This window comes from Triticum aestivum, chromosome 7A (genome assembly GCF_018294505.1).
Source record: "Triticum aestivum cultivar Chinese Spring chromosome 7A, IWGSC CS RefSeq v2.1, whole genome shotgun sequence".
In the NCBI taxonomy this organism is placed as follows: domain Eukaryota; kingdom Viridiplantae; phylum Streptophyta; class Magnoliopsida; order Poales; family Poaceae; genus Triticum; species Triticum aestivum.
The window spans coordinates 523,630,242-523,651,465 of NC_057812.1; the positions used below are offsets into that span (position 1 = coordinate 523,630,242).

The 21,224-nt window shown below is 45.3% G+C and overlaps 1 protein-coding gene across 1 annotated transcript; it reads left to right on the forward strand.

The window, feature by feature from the left end:
* Window positions 1-2,727: 2,727 nt before the first annotated feature.
* LOC123151890 (aquaporin NIP1-4-like) lies at window positions 2,728-4,189 on the forward strand. The gene is made up of 5 exons (XM_044571525.1): window positions 2,728-2,970; window positions 3,099-3,323; window positions 3,401-3,598; window positions 3,708-3,769; window positions 3,892-4,189. Exons 1-5 carry the CDS (start codon window positions 2,809-2,811, stop codon window positions 4,082-4,084), a joined length of 840 nt encoding a protein of 279 aa, XP_044427460.1. The 5' UTR covers window positions 2,728-2,808; the 3' UTR covers window positions 4,085-4,189.
* Window positions 4,190-21,224: the final 17,035 nt, after the last annotated feature.

The window sequence follows — 21,224 nt, forward strand, 5'->3', positions numbered from 1 at the left end:
ATGCTACAACTAACATGTTAGTTGTAGCGCGGGTAATGTACCCCACGCTGCTACTATGGCTCGACCCGGTGGGTACCGTGGGGGCCTCTTAATAGCACCGCGGGTTACATCAGCCCGCGCTACTACTACACCGTACCTGTAGCGTTGGGTTCTGACCCGCGCTACAACTACTTAATAGTAGTGGGGGGCACTTACCCCTCGCCACTGTTATTGGTCTACCTATAAGGTTTTCCCTAGTAGTGAGATGTTCCGGCATCCTTGTATGACAATTTCCATAACAATCTTGGGAGGGAGCAACTATTTAGCTAGAAGAATGTCATAAAAAACAGAGATACCCAGCTTTTTCAATGGAATAATACTTTTGCAGCAGTCTTGCGAGAAGTAGCAGACACAAAAAAGATGTCTAGAGGTCTTTTCTGTGTGTTCATTGTAGAAAACACACTCATAACAATCCAGGTGAAAGGATTTTCTTTTTAACAGATTCCTTGAGTTTACTCTATTATGCAAAGCCATAAGAAAATCTTATGTCTGAGCCTGCTAGAGCATTTCCATATCCAATCGAATAGAGTGTGCACCTCTTCTTGCGGGCAAAGATTGTGGTACATGGTGATGGAAGGGTATTTGGATTTATGTCTTTTGCATTTCCATTGGCCATTGATATCAATCTGTTGTTTCTGCTCAGTCAAAAGTTTTACCTCAATATACTGAATGTGAGCTTGAGCTATTAAAGGGGTGTGGAAGAACTGAGAGGGATCCCGAGCTTCAATCCAACTTGATAAAGTTTGGTGTGCATTGATTGCAAAAGAGTGCAGTTTGGGGAGAAAAGTTAATCTCCGATGCACGGGAGGTACCGTGCATGCATGCGCAGTTGATTTTGCTTGGAGATCCGATGTCATGCATTTATGGTGCTCAGTTAGTTAGATCTTTCTCTCACCACATGCAAACATACTGTACCACCTATGCTCCACCATCCCATGCCTTTTCATTTTAGTTTCAGGTTTAAATCTATTTTATCTTTTGAAACCAAAGTACATTTTATGATCCGTTTTCATATGTGTTTTTTTACGACGAGATCTTTGAAAAGAGACCACTTTTGAATATATTTCAGAAAAAAATTAAATTCTGAAACATGGTGGAACACTATAAAAGTACACATAACTATGCTATGTTTCGTTAAACACTATAAAAGTTCAAAGTTTTGTTGCAATAAAATATATTAATATTTACAAACTTTTATACATTACTAAGAATCAGTTTGATACACATTGGCACACAATGTGACATTATGAAATGCAACGGGACATGGGGAGCCATAGTGGAACACTAAGATTATTTTTTGCGTGCAATAAAACATTGTTAATTTTTTCACATGAAATTAATAGATTTGTATGGAACAAGTTTGAAGCATGGTGATTTAGTTGTCAAAAATAATAATTTCTGAAAATATATTCAATATTGGTCTTGTTTTAAAGACCTTGTCAGGAAAAACACAATTTTGCAAATAGAATATAAATCAAACTTTTATTTCAACATGCATTAGGTATCTATTTATTTGAATGAAACTTAATAATACATAATAGCATGTGAATGTATGTTAAGATGAGAGAAAACACTATAGAAGTGGTCCCACACAGCAATAAAAAATGTGATGGATGCATGCATGGGAGATCCCGTGCATGGTAGAAAATCCTCTCTCGCAGTTGGGGGAACTTCTGCCACGAAACTACTACGCACACGATGTTTTTTTGCACGATAGAAATCAAACGATCTGGTCTTCCTTTGCCCAAATGTTGTAGGGTCAGATCACAAGTATCGTCCACATATCGTGCATGAATTATCGTCCATATAGCACTGCTCTTTCTGCCACATAGGCTGGTCATGCCATTCATCTTGCCAAAGAAGAGTTTATTTCCCGACAAACACAAGGCGATTGTTTGTGCCGTCCAAGATCAGCTTTCTAGGGGATGGCATTGATGTAGAGCTCCCGGGCTGAGTAATCAGAAATTTTCATGATTTTGTGTAAGATCAAAGTTGATGTCAGTGATGTTAATTCAATTTGATGATGTGAGGTCCTTATGGTCGGTACCAACCCTAGCATAATTTTCTCACCATTTGGCCCTTCTATCTCCTCACCATGGTCATATGGACGTCGATCGCCCTGTTGCAGCATCGTCCTTAAATGTTGGTACTCACGAGTTTACGCACAAGTGCATACAAATTTTCGCCTGGCATTCTGCAGTTCTACCCTGTAATTTAGAAGCACACTCGATCCAAGTAGACGTGCGTTGGCGTGTACGTCATGCTTGTAATTTGAAATGTTTGGCGCAAGTGGTAATGCTGAGGCACTACGCGCGTCCCCACCAACTATCGCGTACACCTGCTAAGTGCATAGTTTTGTCTTGTCCGATAGGTCCTTGGAGTTCTCGCTTGCCATTAATCTGTCCAATGCAGTAGCAAATTATCTAGTATCACCTTCCGCCCTCGATGTCTGGCGTGAATCTTCCATAATTCCCCTACTCTTCTTTAATACCTATAGTGGCAACGGAACTCTTCTTTAGTATTACCGGTCTCGACAAATCCGAGGGTTGAAGGAGAAGAGACAGAACATGGTGGAGCTAGCAAAAGAAGTCGATGGTTATAGAACATGGTGGAGTATACCACATGACAAGCTGTCCTTGCTGGTGTATATATAGTTCAGTCGACTTGCTCAGTTCTCACTACCCTCACCTGTCATCTCAGTGCTTCCACATTCTAGTCACCCTAGCTAGTTTTGTCACTTGGAGTGTGTATCAGTAGATCGAGGCAGAAATGGCCAGGCGGGACGACGACTCCGCTTACACGAATGGATCGGTGTCGGTGAACGATTTCTCCGTGGAGGATGGGAGGAAGGAGAAGGATGTGTCTGCTGATTACCACCCTGACCAGGACATGGTCTGTGGCTTCCCCGTCTCTGTTTCTTTTCTTCAGATGGTGAGCCTACTATATCTATCTCGGTTGATTCCTATACCTCTCTCGATGGATGTACGTATATGATTGTGTATATTCTGTTTACATCCAAGATCCAACCACTGTTTGACTACGCTGGCTTGTGCATGTAGCTCCTCGCCGAGTTATTCTCCACATTCTTCTTGCTGTTCGCCGGCATGGGCGCCATCGTGGTGAACGAGGAGAAGCAGGGCGCGGTCACGTTCCCGGGCATCACCGTGGTGTGGGGGATGGCCGTCATGGTCATGGTCTACACCGTCGGCCACATCTCCGGCGCCCACATGAACCCCGCCGTCACGGTCGGCTTCGCCATCGCCCACCGGTTCCCCTGGAAGCGGGTAAGCGCCACCACCAGATTCGCCCCCTGAGGAGAGTGAACGACCTGCAGATGACATATGTGAATATGTGCGCGCAGGTGCCGGCTTACATGGTGGTGCAGATGGTGGCCGCGCTGATCGCGAGCTTTCTGCTGCGGCTGCTGTTCGGCGAGAAGCACGAGTTCGCGCCGGTGACGCTGCCCACGGGCTCCAACCTCCAGTCGCTCGTGGTGGAGTTCATCACCACTTTCTACCTCGTCTTCGTCATCATGGCCGTGGCTACAGACGACCGAGCGGTAAGCTAGCTAGGCCGCCATGCATGCATGCATGCACCGACGAGAGACATGCACGTGCATGCATACCTGCGCCCTACGTACTTACCATCCATTTCTCGTTTTTGTGCAGTCGGGGCAGATGGCTGGGCTGGCTGTGGGCGCAACCATCATGCTTAACGCGCTATTCTCTGGGTACGTACGCCTTGCTGCACTGTTGCTTAACTTTGCGGCATGATCATTGATCTGCCGCTTCATTGATGTTTACGCATGCATATTTACCTACGTACGTGCGTGCGTTTGGTCGACCATGACAGGCCGGTGACGGGAGCATCGATGAACCCGGCGAGGAGCATCGGGCCAGCGCTGGTGTCGGGCAAGTTCAAGTCGCTCTGGGTGTACGTCCTCGGGCCGTTCGCCGGCGGGGCGGCCGGAGCTTGGGCTTACGGTCTCGTCCGCCACACCAGCAAGCCGCTGCGCGAGATCACCAAGAGCACCGGCCGGGCTTAATAAATGAACTCGTACTAAATTAAGAACCGTGCGGTATACATGTTCGGACCGATCGACACGCCCAAGAGAGGACCAATAATTGGAGCTACGAGTGTATGGTGTGGTTACTGTCTGAAAAACGATGCATTCCTAGCTAGTCTAGCATAGCGTGTATCGATCTATTTACAGAGGACGACGGATATACGAGCGAATAAATAGGCATGTGCTTTTACTTGTTGCCTGGTTGGTATGTATGTGTAGTGATTATTGGCGAGGCGATAATCGATATGTGTGTATCTTACTTTCATATATGTGCACGTCCTTTTTCTTTTTATTGTTGGCTTTAAGATCTTTGCCGATTCAATAACTAGAACAGAGATTTGTAACCCATCTAAAAAACAGTTTGCTACAAGAGGTAAAAGCAGTCGAACAGAGTTGACTTTCTTTCCGGGCGCCTTTTACACAAATGTAATATCGCATCAAGAGAATATAAGCATTACGAGCACATATTCAGCTCTACATGCATTAAAATTACACAAATGCACACACACAAAGAACGCGGATAAAACAATGAATGTCCGATCAAGCCAATTCAAACATGCAGCATGAACCATCAACATCAATAACCCCCTATGATAGCATCCAGACAGAAAAAATTGCTTTAACAATGACGCCTCCAAAAAAGAAATGGCACACAAGTGTTGCCATCATGGATCAATCCATGGAGGCATGATCTTTGGTTTCACCTCAAAGAGGACGTCCAAGCAAATTTCTAGACAATGCCTCCAGCAAAGGATGATGTGGTCACTACCATTGCGAAGTACAACCAATGAAGACCAGGCCTAGACTTTTCACTCCGGAGCTCGAGACTATGTACTCAAGAGCACCATCAAATTTTAAGGGAGCCGCTAGAAATTAGACGTCTGATTTTTAGCATCCCATCAAACTAGTCATGCATCGTACGGTTTGTTTGATCTCATACGTTCCAGAAAAGGGGGTCGGGCTCTCCTACTGGGTTCCCAGCACGCACTATCATGCAGGGCCAACCAGCGGGCAACACGTGTCTCGCTGGACCCCACCACTCAATACAACGTTTTCCTTCTTTTAATTTACTGAAAATAATTGTTTTTGCCTTATCCCAGCGTACCGCTGCTGCCACTCATTCCACTGTGAGGGAGGATTCTGAGCAGGTAAAATCCGCCATTCATGGCCGTGACCGGCGTCAAGACCGGAGCTGCTAGCGCCGTCCGTCTCCGACGCTCTTCTCTGCCCGGAGCTGTCACGGCTAGCCTCACCTGTTGCCGGTGCGCTTCTCCACCCGGAGCCGCGGGGTTGGAAGGTGGTAAGGCCAACTCCATCGCACGACCCCAAATCGTCCGGGTCTGTCCGTTTGAGGTAAAACGGACAAATCATACGTTCCAATGCGCGACCTCATCCTAAACAAACGTCTGTTTATGGTCCGCCTCGGCCCATCCTCGGAGCAAAGTTGGTCTAGGTTTGCGTCTCGAACGGACACGGGCGGACGAATCTTGCGTCCTCCTGATCCGGGCCGTGTCCTCTGCATGTGACGCCTGACCCACCCGCCATCCTCTCTCCTTAATCTTCCATGGCCCACCATGCCCACCCACCACCTCTCTCTCCTCTGCTCCACACACCACCCATGCCGGTGCACGCGGGCGTGGGAGTGCGGCGGGCACATGGGCTAGCGGCGCGGCTGTCGGTGCGCGCATGGGCGAGGCGAGGCCGCGAGCAGGCGGGCGCACGGGGTGGGGAGCAAGCAGGCGCAGGGGGCGGGGCAGGGCGCGGCCGAGCTCGGGGCGGGGCGGGCGGAGCGGGGCGGGGAGGGCGCGGGTAGGGCGCTGGAGGTCGGGGCGAGCGGGCGTGCGCGCGGGCGCAGCAGCGGCCGGGCGAGCCGCGCGCGGGCTGCGGCGAGCGGGGGTGCGCGCGTGGCGCGTGGGCTGCGGCGAGTGGGGGTGCGCGTGGGCGCAGCAGCGGCCGGGCGAGTGGGGCGGGGCGGCCATGGCGCGGGCGCGCGCGCAGGGGGCGACGTGCGGCGCGGCTGCGAGCTAGTGCTGCAGGCACGTCGTCGCGCGGCGGGGAGGTGTCGAGGCGAGTGCGCGCGGCGGCATGCGGGGGCGCGCGGGCAAGCGCGCGGCGGCGGGGGCGAGCGCGCACGCACGCACGGCGGCAGGCGGGGGCGAGCCGCGGTGAGGCGGGCGCGCGGGCGGGGCGGGGCATAGCGGGCGCGAGCGGGCCGAGGCGAGGCGCGGGCGGGGTGTGGCAAGCTCGCCGGCGGCGAGGCAGGCACGGCGCGGCGGGTGCGGGGCCGAGCCGGCGTGGCGAGAGCACGAGCTCACGGGCGGGCGAGGCGCAGGCATAGGTGCGCGACTGAGGTGGACAATTTGGGTATAGTAGCTGTGTTGGGCGCCTTCAATCCCAGCCGGACATGCGTATCCGTTTTAGCATCCATTGCCACTCAAAAAGACAAAAAGCAGTCGAACCAGACGTTTGTTTGCAGTCGTGCGGTAGAGTTGGCCTAAGACAGAGTCGTCGCCGCTAGCTAGCGCCGCTTGCCTTCGGCACACTGAGTGGTCTGGGGTTGTTGTCTTAGCTGGAAGTAAGATGGGATCCGTCACGGCTAGCTCCGCTCACCTTAGTCGCAATGTGCCACGCCCGGCCGTGGCCTTGGCTGGCGGCAAGACGGGGCCGTCGCAGCTAGTGCCGCCCACTTCCGACGCACCCAATGGCAGGCCAAGGTTCTGGCTGACCCGCTCCTTGAAAAATGGTGGATGGTGGAGCTGCAACGCGTGCAGCCGGTGACCGAGATTCCGCCGGAGATTGCGCACTCGCATTAGAAGATGCGAACACAATGCAAACTAAACAGTCAAAGATAAATGATGATTCAGTGCTTCATCTACCTCTGTACTAGTAGCTAATTAGTTCTCACCTATTTACGTATGCGATCTATTACTAGTAGCTTTGTACTAGTAGCTATCTACCGAACTTTGAAGTATGCGAGCTATCTACTCTGCTTTTCAATCGCACACACGGGAAAATAACAAATTGGTTAAAGTGCCTTTTAGTTAATTTAGTGCCTAAGACCATATTTGACTGGAAATCTAAACCTCAGTTACACATATAACATATCAAAGAGCAACTAATCCATATTCATGAATATATCTTTATTTGAGCATAAAACCACTGTGCATCTAACATCAAAAGAATTGGTAAGATAAATTATTACATCGCAAGGTAGTTTTTTTGTAGAGCAATCCTGATATACAAAGTTTATATAGAGCTATTTAAAAGTGTTTGTCTTGTATGTGACTTGATTGACTACCCAAGACTTGGAAGAACAAAGAAATGATTTCTTGTTAGATATAAACTTCAATTGGGAATATGACTTATAAGTGAACAATACCTTAATTGGCAGCTGGTCGTTTCTGAGATGTTGGCCATCCCTACCCCGCTAACATTTGGGAACTCTAGATACAATGTTGGTCCAAAAGTCAATACAAGTGAATGACATGTGCATGTTCATTTTAATTTCTAGCGAAGTAAAAAATCACAAGATATTCACAGTCCTAGTTTTAGTGAAACCTGAAAAGCACTTGAAGATAGGTCAAAACATTTTGCAAACATCACACGGTATTCACAGGATTAATAGCAAAATATTGATATTTTTCTTTGATATACAATAATCTCTTTCATTAGAGTTGGCAAAAAAGAGAACATGTCAAAGGAGAAGTTTGATACATTAAAATTTAAAATAAACTTAGGTGGTACTCTATTAGTAGTGAACTTTGATTCTGATGTGTCTTTACTAAATCAACTCATGATGCTGATGTATAATTGCTCCCTCTTTTATTTAATTGTCCACGACTGCCATATACTGATGGATAAGAAGCAAATATGTGCACATGATTCAGAGTTGCCAACCTTAAGCATATTTTTATATCTGGACAGAAGTTGGGTAATGATATAGCTAGTACTGAACCTAACAGGGCCATGAGGGCACCCCTCTCCACGACCAAGAGACCAAGGAAGAATACCCTGCCATGGCGCAGGACTAGAAGGAAGCTTGGTCGTTTTCTTCATCTTTACTATTAAGCTGAACCTCGACCTGTCTGCACCAAGCTTGACTATCTTCACCTTCACGCCTAGGTAGAGAGGATGGGCAAGAAAGAACCTCCTGATCCGAAAAAAACGGATCGGAGATCTCGCGCACATCCCCAGCCACCACAATCCGTCGGCGGCCTCCAGGAGGCTGGATCTCGGGGATGGCTGTGTCCGGGGCGGAGGGAGATGGCTGGAGGCGGCAGGTGGTGCTCGGGGGGTGGCATGAGAGCAGAGGGTGCGGTCGTGGCCACGGCGTTGTCACGCGCATCCATGCGCCGGCACAAGGTGAGACGTCCCTCGTCGGTCCTGGCCGCGGCGCTGGCCAAGGCGCCTCCTCCTTCTCACACCCATACTCGCTCATGCAGCCGGCGCGGCCGGTGGCATCGGCGCGGCTGCCCGTAACTGCAGTGGTGAGCGCTGCCAGGAGTGTGTGTGCAACCACGGAGATCCTAATGCCGCACGTCTCAGCACTTTCTCGTACGTGGCCGCGGAGGTCACAACGAGAAACTGCAACGCCGATGATCTGGATGCGGCCTTCGAATCAGATGTGAAGCCAGCGCTGGCATGCGACTACGCCGGTGCTGCCGACAACGGCACAACTATGGTGAAGGATGGGTCAGCCTCGAGTGAGGTGGACATGGAACAATGCACAGGCGTCTATGATCGCAGTACCAGAGGCGACCATGGACGAGGCAGATTTGGACGATGCTGCTTCGTTGTCGTGCGTCAATATGTCGGTGCCGGCGTCTCGGTGTGTGAGAGAGGTGAAGATGATGGTGCCAGCGTTCGTAGAGACGACGCCACGCACAACATCGTCGGCAATGGATGCATGGGTAGTCATGGCGGCGGGGGCGGTGGCCTCCGTTGGTCACTGCGGTGGGGGTGGCGGCCCTCGATAACCGCGATAAGGAGATCAGGTGGCACAACAGTGCATATTCAAGTGTGTCGGCATATTTGCAGGCATAGCAGCGGTGGTCGTGTGCGGCACTCGATGCCGGCTCAAAGAGGATTCTCGTCCGGTGCGAGGGTGGCGGCCATCGCACAAGGATGCTCGAGGCGCGAGCGGCGGAGTCCTACGCTGATGAGCAAGGGGCGCAGTGGTGGTTCCGCGTCGACTTCTAGCTCCGGAGCAGCAGCTCCGACTGTATCAAGCATGCTGCAATGTGACTGGCGCCGGTGTGGAGTAGCAGCGGCCAGTTCCGCACCGAGACATGGGCGCCCACCCGACGGCCGTGAAGGTGGGCGTGGAGTACTGACGAAGGCGACTATATAATGATCTATCATCAAGATGCTGATTGGAACACCGCTTCATGTCCGGGGTGAAAATTCTTGTCCTGACCATTATTGGTCGGGCTCAGCAACGACGAGGGTATACCTTCTTGAAGACGTTGCTATGGAAGAAGTCGACTTAGTCGTATGTGTTAATTTCATATCTTGTACTCTCCTGAATAATTAATAAAAATGGTTGTATGCATCGCATTGATGCAGAGGTCGGGGGTTTTAACCTCCTTTTCAAAAAAAAACAGGGCCATGAGTAACTTTTGTCCTAGTTCCATCTTGAGTGCCAGGATTTTGCCCATCGATGCATAGTGTGCGCAGCATAGTAGAAGTGATCATCACTCGCAGAAATATTATAGTCCAATTCTGAAGGGTTAATTTCCATGTGTTTGAACACAAGAAACTGGGCCATGGAAGATGAAGTACGGGGAGCTATTTCTGAAGGATTAATTTGCATGTCATAGATATTGAACTCTTTGTTTATCTGTTTTAATCTTATCTCCTCCGTATACAAGAGTGCTGATAATCTGTATATTCCAAGCGCAACAAGCCAACAAGGTACCTATGGACAATGAAGTGCGAGAAGCTCCTTCCATGCTGAAGAAATTTGTAGATGTTGATCCGCGGAGAGGGCAATTTCTATCGATCCTGCCCTGTTTTCTTGTGATCCAGGGGCAACAATTGTTAATGAAGTAGATGGGTAGGAGAAAGGATGTAGCCATGAAGAGGTTTTGGCGACAATCTGTTATCACACGGGAAAGAAAAAAGATTGTTTTACTGTATTTCTAGAACGCAACTGCAACTAGAGATACCTTGTGTTGTTTGAGTGGTGGGGTCCAGCGGCACGTGCTGGCAGCTGGTTGGCCCTACACGATAGTGCATGCTGGGAACCCAGCAGGAGAGCCCCACCCCAGAAAAGGTGTTTGGTTGGTTTACATGCAACGATTTACTTCCTCTGTTCCTAAATATAAGTCTTTTTAGAAATTCTATCAAGTGACTACATACGGAGCAAAATAGGTAAATCTATACTTTAAAATATATCTACATACATTCATATGTTGCATTCTATTTGAAATATCTAAAAAAAATTATATTTAGAAACGGAGGGAGTATTAATGATGATTTATTCCGTAATAACCACTCCCGCAAATCTCTCTCAAATCCAACTGCTAGGGCCCTGCATTCTACGTACTTCTGTATATAGGAACATATTTTGTTTCCAGACGGTGAGATTTATTTCCAGTGCAAATTAATTCTGCTTCCTTCCAAGAATATTTTGTTTCCGAAGATAGTGAGATTGCTCCCAACAAGATTATTTTGATCTACTAGTATTTTCTTCCGACCGTGGATTTTTTGCATTAAATTATGTTTCCAATGATTTTTTTTCTTCCTACCAATATTGCTCCCATTGAACTTTATTTCACCTTTTTTTCCTGTCATCATCGCATCCAACAGAGAATATAATTTGCTTTCAAAGAAAAAATATTTTGCTTCTGTGACCTATGAGAATGCTTAGAAGAAAGATAAAGATGATTATTGAAGCAGAAACGTAGTAGGTTGTTGCTTCCAATAGCTTTCACATTTTTTTGGCTTCCAACCGATGCACTTTATGTCCTAATGAGTGAGAAACATAATTTGACAATTGTTTAAGCAGGAACAAAAAAATACCGAAGCATTTCCATAGTTTTGTTTAAGAATGAAGCAAACATGTAGGATACTCGGAAGCATATTGTACAAACGACGGAAACATGTCACGTATGATACGGAAGCATGTATAGGGAACTAAACCAAATGATACATAGCTACCCAGAAACCAAATACATAGAAGAGAGAATTCCTTATTTAACATTGTCTTAAAATTTGTTGCCTTATTTGACACTGAAAACTTTTTTCTTCCTTATATAACACCGTGTCTAAATTTTATGCCTTTTATGACACTTCCATCCATTTAAAGCCATAACGGTGTTAAATGACACCTGAAAAGACCTATTTACCCCTCATGTGATAGATGATCTAAATTTGTGTGTATTCAGTGATAGAGGGAACTGACACTTTCAAACTGCTTGTGCAGAGCGTCGCGGTAGGCAACGAGGCTGTGCCTCGGCTTCGACTGGACGCTGGCCGCTTGGCTCCTCTGGATGAGATGGAGTACATCACATAAGCAGCTGAGCAGTATGTGTGTGCTCGTCGATGCGGGAGGATGGACTAATGTGAGCGATACGTGCGTGAGGATGGGCTTGTGCGTGCAACATTCGTGAAGATGGTCCTACGGCAAGCTGCTGATACATGGCTGACCGGCACGCGGGTATTTCAATATGTACGCGTACTTTCCGGCTACAGGCTAATCAGACTGTACGGTTGTCGACACCCAAAAGCCACGAGCCCTTAGATGCATGCAGATACTAGCACCAGGCCTGACTAGCACGTAAGAGTACGTGAGCAACCTAATATGTATGTACGTGCAAAACTAATCAAAGATGAGCTACCGCATGCATGTACTATTGTACTTATGCATGTTTGCTTCACTGTATATTCTGCATTCATTTTATTTTTCAGTAATTAAATCTCTTTGGTACAAAATCAACGTCGAACACCATCCAAGTAAAGTCACATATTGAAGCTAAACAACAACGTAAATTTTTGGTCACATACCCTATGAGCGGCAAATTGGTCTTTTCAGTTGTCATTTGACACCGTTAAGGCTTAAAATGGATGAAAGTGTTATAAAGGGCATAAAATTTAGACATGGTGTCATATAAGGAAGAAAAAAGTTTTTCAGTGTCAAATAAGAAAATAATATTTAAAACAGTGTTATATAAGGAATTTTCTCTACATACAACCCTGAAGCATTGCATATGCAACAACGAATCACGATATTCCCACTCTTGCATGTGTGGTCAATCAGTCAAGGAGTCTGTTGCATCATTGACAGGAAGCATCAGAAATGATGCCGAGGCATCGTTCGGAGCAACGTGTCCGAGGAGAAGCACATGGCGAGGTCACGGCTGCGTAGATTCCACTATGAGCAGCATGCAGGAGGGTCGATTACTCAGCGTCGCTACAGCAAAGGGTCAACATTCCGATGAGATCGGATCAGCGACCACCTCCTTGTCATGCTCCTCGTCCCATCTTCGGTAATATTCATATTAGCGAAATGAGATCTGCCGTTACATTGGACTCTTGCACGCCTCGCCAGCACCACCAAAGGAAGACGGTATGGCACAACACGGTACCAGAGCATCCCCTGCTCGATCCAGTGACCTCCGCCTGAAAAGACCCTGCACCTTAAGGCAAAACACTTCCCGGCGGTAGGAGCATGCATGCATGTTCTGGAGCAATGATCTTTACATCTGTACACCTAAGAAGCATGCCAAAGAGTGAAGTTCCATCTGGGCCAGAAGCATGGAAGAAGCATATGCACGTAAGAAGCATGGATGATCTGAAGCAATAATTCTTTTCTATCACAACATAAGTGAGACATACTGGAAGCACATAAATTTGACTGGAAGCAACTAATAAATATTTGAAAAATGCAAGATAGCATCCATGCCGCTGATAGCCAGATGCAGAAATTTGTTATCTTAAAGAAAACTAACCTAGTTGTGTGTTTTGTGAACTTATATCAAATCAAAATGCGATAAATAGGATGGGATCAACACATGTCAATTGGTATAAAATACACTCTAACCGGGTCATATTTGCACTACATATTCGTTCCCATTTGTTCAGATATTATAGCTATATTGTGGAACCTGTACATCGTGATTGCAAAGAAATCAAAACCCATCAACAAGTTGAGGTTGTGACTTGTTAGCCTTGGCTTGGTAGATCTGTGCGTACATGCTACTGCTGAGATGACGAAACGAGTCGCCGCTGCTGAGATGGGCAGGCGTAGGATGCGATCTGCCGCCACAGTTACCCCGCAGCCGCTTACTGATGACGTGAACTGCCGCTGATGGTTGGACTCAAGGGCGCAGATTGAGGTGGAGGGAGATGGGCAAAGATGCATGCAGCCGACGAGGATGGAGGGCAGCATGATGTTTTGTGTTTTTGACCCTTTTTTAAAACTTATTTGAGATCTGACCCTAGTTTGAAAAAAAATCAAGATCGGACCCTTTTGCTACCACCAAGGTCCATGGTGGTAGGGTGTAACAGCCTACCGCCAGGGACCTTGACGATAAAAAACATCCCTACCGCCAAACATACTGGCGGTAGCCTGTACAACCCTACCGCCAAGGTGCTTGGTGGTAGGCACGAGCACGCACCGTGTTCAGCACTTAGGAGAATTTTGCGGTAGGGCATGCAACCCTATCGCCAGGGACCTTGGCGGTAGGCTGTTAGACCCTACCGCCATGAACCTTGACGGTAGCAAAAAAGCCAGATCTCAAAATTTTATCAGACTAGGATCAGATTTCGAATAGATATCAGAAAAGGGTCAAAACACGAAATTTAGCCGCATGCTGTAGGAGGACGCAACGAGCCATCCGAAACTTCCGCTGCGCCCAATAATGATTAGCGGTTTGCGTGGGTCTTGCCTGGATTTGTGGGCAAAAAGAGAAGGTTGGGAGTGTTGGATGGAAAATCAATCAACGGTTCTGGACCAGTCTGACGGATTAGACAATATCAGACGATAGAGGGGAAGTGTTTCCCAAATTTTAAAGTCACTGCTGCAAGCCGAACCGTCAGTTCGATAGCCGTACACGCTCACATTCGTGGCATGGATATTGTAATGCAACGGACATACCACATACTCCCTCCGTCCGTGAATAAGTGTACATCTAGTTTTTGTCTTAAGTCAAGGTTTTAAAACTTTGACCAACTTTATAGGAAAAAGTAACAACATTTATGGCATTAAATTAGAATCACTAGATTCATTTTGAAATGTAGTTTCATAAATTACCAATTTGATGTCATATATGCTACTACTATTTTCTACAAAGTTGGTCATATATGCGGAGCAAATTAGAGCAGCCACGTCAACATCAACAAGGCCACTAACACCTCCAAAAGCCTACTGAAGGGGCCATCCAACAATGCCAATTCTTTGACAATGGTAAGACATAGGCTGTAGACATAAAGTCATTCCTGGCTCCTGCCACCAAGGACCCATATGGGACCATTCGAAAACTCTGCCACATCTTCAGTAAAGTCAACCAGCAGCGGTCCAAAACTCCGTCCAAAACACTCCATTGAGCATTCTGGTAGGTAGATCTAGTAGGGAGGCCTCATCTGGGCCCGATCACCCGCCGTCCACCCCCATTTGCAATGCTCGTGACATCCAATCGACGTGCGCTTCCATGTGCCACATTCATGTCCACGATCCATGCACCACGCTTGCCACCACTGCAAAGGACAAACCCGATCGCCCAACTAGGATGATAGCCACCACATAGGCCAAATCTGAGTCGGCATCCCCGTTGCAGCCGCCGCCGCCGCACACGAATCCACTGCACGCACATTTGGTGGAGATGGCCAACCACCTACAGCTGCAATGACAAAGAGTGTTTTCACGAGTTGTCCTAGGGCCACCGCACCGGCATCGAGCCTGCGACGCACGCACACCAGATCCAAATGTAGCAACATGTCCATGTCACTGCTCTAGGAAGCAGTTAAGGTCCACTACTACTGTACAAATTAGTGGATTTAGGATGAAAAAGATGATGGGATCAAAAGTTAAGACACTAATATGGTTCATTGAATTTAAAATTTAAATATCATATCAAATATGATGAATTTCTTGAAATTTCTCACTCCTAATATTAATCATGAAAGTTGGAAGGTGCGACATAACAACAACACATCAGCCATGTTTTTTTATAATATATTTTCCAAGCTAGAAATATAAGGCTTTCCATTTTGCTAGATATACCTTCGCCTAACAACGAGTCGAAAACTAGTTTCAACAAGTCAATTTTTTACTAGTACTCATATCCCTCCCTCCGCTCGGCTCCCATATAGGGCCACTTCTTTTTTGGCTTCTAGGCGACTTAGCTATAAAACTAAGCCGAAGCTCAACTCGGTTTTGTAGGTTGGACTTAATTGCTAGTCACCTTTGCTCCTTCATAGTGGAGAGATTGGCAACTTTGCTTTGCTTCCGATTCGTATTGCTATGATGATGTTTGAACTAAATCGTTCTTTGTAGCTGGTAGGAGGGTTGACATAATCAACATTTCAAATTAATTACTAATGATTAATTTCATGATGTTTGAACTGAATCGATCTTTTTATTGTGACATTTAGCATTTTAGATTGTTCAGAAATCAGTTTCATGTTCATATTAATTATGGGGGCACTGTAGACTTTTCATCGGGCAAATCCGATAATAAGCTCATTTTTTTCTGAGAAAACAATAAGCTCAAATGACCTAAGCCAAAATGTACTGGAGTGTGGTTTCCCTAGCCAGCTGTGGAAAAGCTTTTTTTTTAGAATCAGCTGTGGAAAAGCTTTTTTTTTTAGAATCAGCTGTGGAAAAGCTTTTTTTTAGAATCAGCTGTGGAAGCTGGTTCTGCACAGGCAGCAGCCCGAAAGAACTGGCCCATAGTAGCAGGTTGTGTTGCCATTCTTTTCTTTAAGGGAAATGTTTGCCCTTCTATTCGGGAGAGCCTATACGGCGCTTCAACCGCCACAAACGCGAGATGGCGCTCACATGGGTGTAGACGAGCCGCGGCCAAGCGGCGCTTGGTCGCTGGGTCGCCCGGCTCGTCCCGCTCGACCGCTAAGTCGCACTCTCGGTTGCCCTCACACGCCCTGCTGACTCGCTCGCACATCGTCTTTCTTGGTCTGCCCTCGCACGTTGGTACATGTTTTTCTAGTTTTCGATGTTGCTTTGCTTTCGGGGTTTTTTCTCAAAAACATTTTTGAAATAAAAAATCTTGGATTTTATAAAAATACAAATTTTATAAACTACTCTTTCATTTGAAATCCATGGACTAAAAAATCATGAATTCCAAAAATGATGAAAAATTTCAAAAAAGTTCATGAATTTGCAGGAAAATTTTACCAATTGAAAAGGTTTGCGAATTCCAAAAAAATTAGAATTTGAGAAAAAATCATGAATTATAATTTTTGTTAAGAATTTGAATTTTTTTATGTATTTGAATAATTTCATGAATTTGAAAACAGTTCATGAGTTTGAAAAAACATTCGCAGATTTAAAAAACGTTCATTGATTTGAAAAAAGTGCAAGAACATGAGAAAAGTTTGTGAGTTTAAAAAAGTACATGATTTTTTTGTGTATTCGAGGAAAGTTCATGAATTTGAAAAAAAATCATGAGTTTGAAAAAAGTTCACGGATTTCAAAAACGTTCATGGATTTAAAAACAGTTCACGATTTTGAGAAGGTTCACAGAGTAGAGGAACGTTCGTGAATTTGAAAAAACTTCATGACTTTGAAAAAAGTTTGCGGATTTGAAAAGCATTCATTATTTTGAACAAGTTCACAAATTGAAAAGGTTCACGCATTTCAAAAAAAATCATAAATTTTTAAAAGGTTGACAAAATTTAAAGAGTGTATGAATATGAAAAAGGTTTGCAAGTTCACAAATTCCAAGTTGAAAAAAGCTCACACATTTAAAGAAAGACGAGTAAAGAAAAAAAACAAAAAAGGAAAGGAAGCACGAAAGAATTAACCTAAACCCGTTCTGATAAAACCATAGAAAACCGCCCCCAAAAAGCTCGGTGGGAACCTTCTAGAAGGTTCCCAAAACCAGGGGACCCCTCGCTAGCCCATAAGAAACCTGTGTTGTAAGCACTAAATAGGAATCGTGATTCTACTATGAAGAGCTCCTCGTTTGCACCTTCAGCGGCACGAAGAATAGCTCGTTCGTGTGCTCCCCCTAGTTGGTTCGTGGCCTGTATAGCTCCTGACCGCTGCTCTCGCTCTTCTTGACTTTGAGAACTAATCATTTGATCCATCTCTGCTCGCTAGTGAATTTTTTTCTCTTGCAAGCATGTACTATGAAAAAGTTATTCAGAAAAAAAAATCAAGAATTTGAAAAGGTTCACCAATTTGAAAAATATATTGAATTTGAAAAATGTTCACAACAATTTAATAGTTCACAATTTTTAGAAAATGCCACGGATTACAAAATTGGTTCGAGAGTAAAAGAAAATGAAATGGAAAAAGTCCATCGATTTTGAAAAAATATCATTCAATTGAAAATGTTCGTCTATTTTGGAAAACAATTCTTGGATTTGAAAAAATTAACTAATATTTTAAAAAAGTTTACGGATCTGAAAAAGGTTAATCGATTTTGATAAAAAGTTCACGGATTTACAAAAAAATCTTTGATTTTGAAAAAATGTCCATGGATTTGACAAAGTTTGCAGAATTTGAAAAATAGTTCGCTAGAAAAGTTGCAAAAGATTGAAAAACAATCACAGATTTGAAAAAAAGATCATGAAATTTGGAAAAAGTTCACTAGAGTTGCAAAAAAACTGAAAATAAGTGTTCAGGGGTTTGAAAAAAGTTCATACATTTACAAAGAAAACTAAAAGTAGGAAAAAGAAAGAAAAACAAAAAAAAACAAAGAAAAACTGTTCAAAGAAAAAGGAGAAACCAAAATTGAAAGTACCTTTGTACACACAGGCTCAAATGCTCCTGGTGTGAACAGTAAAGTTAAAAAATAGAAAATAATTCAAAAATATCTGATTTTTTATGGCATATTTTTAGAAATGTCTGTTGGACATGCAAGTGTTCATCACAAAATCACATCGGTGGAATTCGCGGCAAATAAAACAAAATCAAAGCTCCAAAATGCGTTTGAAAATAACATTTTTAGAGCATCGATTTTGTTTTTTTCACTATGGCTTCCACCAAAGTGATTTTGTGATGAAATTTTGCATGCACAACAAACATTTCTTAATGTATGCATGAAAAGTTCAGAATTTTTTATTTCTTTTCTATTTTTAATTTCACTATTCGCACTAGGAACATTTGAGCCCGGGTGTAGAAACTCCACGTCCAACCAAAATCCCCTTTTTAGTGTTACAAGTTGACGTACAACAAAGAAAAAAATAGTAGGTAGTAATGGAAGGTTAGGTGTGCCCGCTGGTTATCGTGGTTACTGTTGAACCATGGTTGGGCAGTGGTATGATGTATTTTCCTTATATATACATAATAATAGAGGACAATGTTTTTTTAATCCATCCACCTACACTAAGGTGTCATAATAAAGTGAAAGTCAATTACCCACCATGCCACTCATAAGTGGAAAAAAAAATTCTTCGTTAATTGTTTCTCTGATTTTTTTCATCTGTCCTCGAAACTGACCCTGGAGTTGAATTAAATTACCTATCATGCCACCTGTAAGTGAAAAAAGAACTCTTCATTAATTGTTTCATTGATTTTTTTTATTTGTTATCGAAACTATCCTGAAAGTTGAAGTAAAATACCCACGCGTCACTCGTAAGCAGAAAAAACTCTTAGTTAATTGTTTCTATGAAGTTTTCATCTTTCATCGAAACTGTCCTTAAGTTGAACTAAATTACCCACCCCGTCACTTGTAAAAATGAGAAAAAATGAACGTTCCTTCAAATTATTCGTACGCCGTAGGACCCTCCAGTCTTTCATCCATCGTGAGACTGGTCTTTTCGTTTTCTTCTCATACATGCATCATAGATGTATTAAGAAAATACACACATCAAGGATCAAGTTTAACATCGATCTATTATAAGCATGGTAAAATGCATTTGTCTTACATCCGCATGCATACCAGTTGGTGCATAGATATTCAAATACACCCCTTTTGCTAGTGTACGCTTATGTTTTTGAAGTCTGAAGAAACAAAAGAAAAACATAAATGGGCCAAGCTCAAGCCGGAGGGAATGGGGTGTGTTGGTTTGTGAATGTGCCTTTAAGTGGCGCTGAGCGCCCTAGCTAGTTGACCCACGGAAGCCACGGAAGAGAAGATTGACGCCAGGTAGCTAGTTGGGGTATAAATCCCAAAAGCCCAAATGCCATTCGCTTGACCTAGAGACGTGGCGAACCAATCTGTGGTTGGATGGTTAGAGGGACTGTAATATCCCAGCTCATCAGGGTTTAAATTTTGATGCTCGCATTTATTTTTAGATTTATTTCAGAATTTTCGACGATGTGTATTCAGTGGGAGGAGACGTTCCCGTCGATGACGAGGCGCCTACGGTGACTTCGTAAATTTAAAGATGATATGCCGGCTCTGTCTCTGAAAGGTGCTCAAAGGGATAGGGTGTGCGTGTGTGCGTTTATATGAATGAGTGTATGCGCATGCATATAAACGCTTGTGTCTATACTGATGTTCAAAAAAACCCTAGAAACGTGACATTTATTTATTTTTATGAACCTAACGTGAGAGGGGCTGCCGCATGTGTTAACGTTATCTTTTTTGTGTTTAACTTCCATGATTGAAGGCTTCTACATGTCCAAATCAAGTTGTGGAGGACAGTGATATGCCTAGTTATCATGGTTTAAGTCTTGATACTTGTATTTTTTTTATTTTTTTAGAACTTCTAACGATGTACTGAGTGAAAGGGTACGTTTTCATCGACTACGATGAAAAACAAACTTGTACGTTTATATTATCTTTCCCTAAGGAAAGCATGTATACTATAGTATTTTTTCCTGGCAAAACGGGAGGATTCGCCACAGACCATACGTTTCTACCAACCATCATGTTGCACACAGCATCTGTCGACAGCCCGACATGCAGAATCAAACGCAGGACTCGTGCTTCTTAGTTCCTTGTACATCAAAGAACTGATCCTCGTGATAACCAGTGACAACATTGTCCACATGCTATCAATCAATTGACTGGTCAACTCCAAAAAATTGGCGCGATTAGGAACATCTCTATCGTAAACCTCCGAAACGAACCCTTATTGTCCTGTGGTGACCTGTCACCAAATTTGATATTATAGCAAGTTAATCCACACGGTCAAAGATGCAACAATGCAGGCTGCATGCAACGAGATGCCTTCGGCTAACTCGATGCCCTGTCGGATACAAGCTGTCAGCCTGTCACGTACAAATAACAGTGGCCTCATCGCAAGACGCGAGGCATATTCTCCAGCTGAAGAAGAAGAAGACCTTGCATATCGCTGTCAGTTGGCAATTTTTCAGTTGTTTTTGTTTTCTTACGGCATCTTTACCCTCAAATCGCGCGCATACATTCGGACCGCGGTGTCCGGACGTGCTATGTCATCCAACACGAGCCTTTATCATCCGTAGGGCGGCCCAGATGCATTTTCTCCCGTAAACAGGAATGACGAGTTGCTTCACGACGACACGCGGGGGACCACGGCGGCACAAGCATCGTGGCTGCCATGGACGACGCCGTGTCGCACCACTCCTTCCGTGCCTGCGACTGCGCCATCTATCGTCAACGTTTCCGTGACCATGCCCTACCGGCGGAGAAAGAAGCTGACTTCTCGAAGATCGGCGACGTGGCGTCCAGCACATTTGTGCCCCCCGCCATCATCTAGAAGAAGTAGAACACGGGAGGCCGTCGTCGCTTGGGTCCCATGAAGGCCACCGCCGAGGCGACGCCGGCGCACACAACTGCTGTCTTGCCCGGTGGCAGGCCACCGTCGTCCCCTTCCACTCTGACTGAAGCACATCCGGGCGGGTTTCCCTGTGATGAGCGGCGCTGCCGAACACGGGGAAGAGTCGCCCTTCGCGCTGAAGCATATACGTCCGGGGCTCACGGCAGTCTGGTGAGCGGGTTGTCAGACATAGGGAAGACAATGGAGATCCACCGCAACCGGCCTAGACAAGTCATGGGTACCTGTG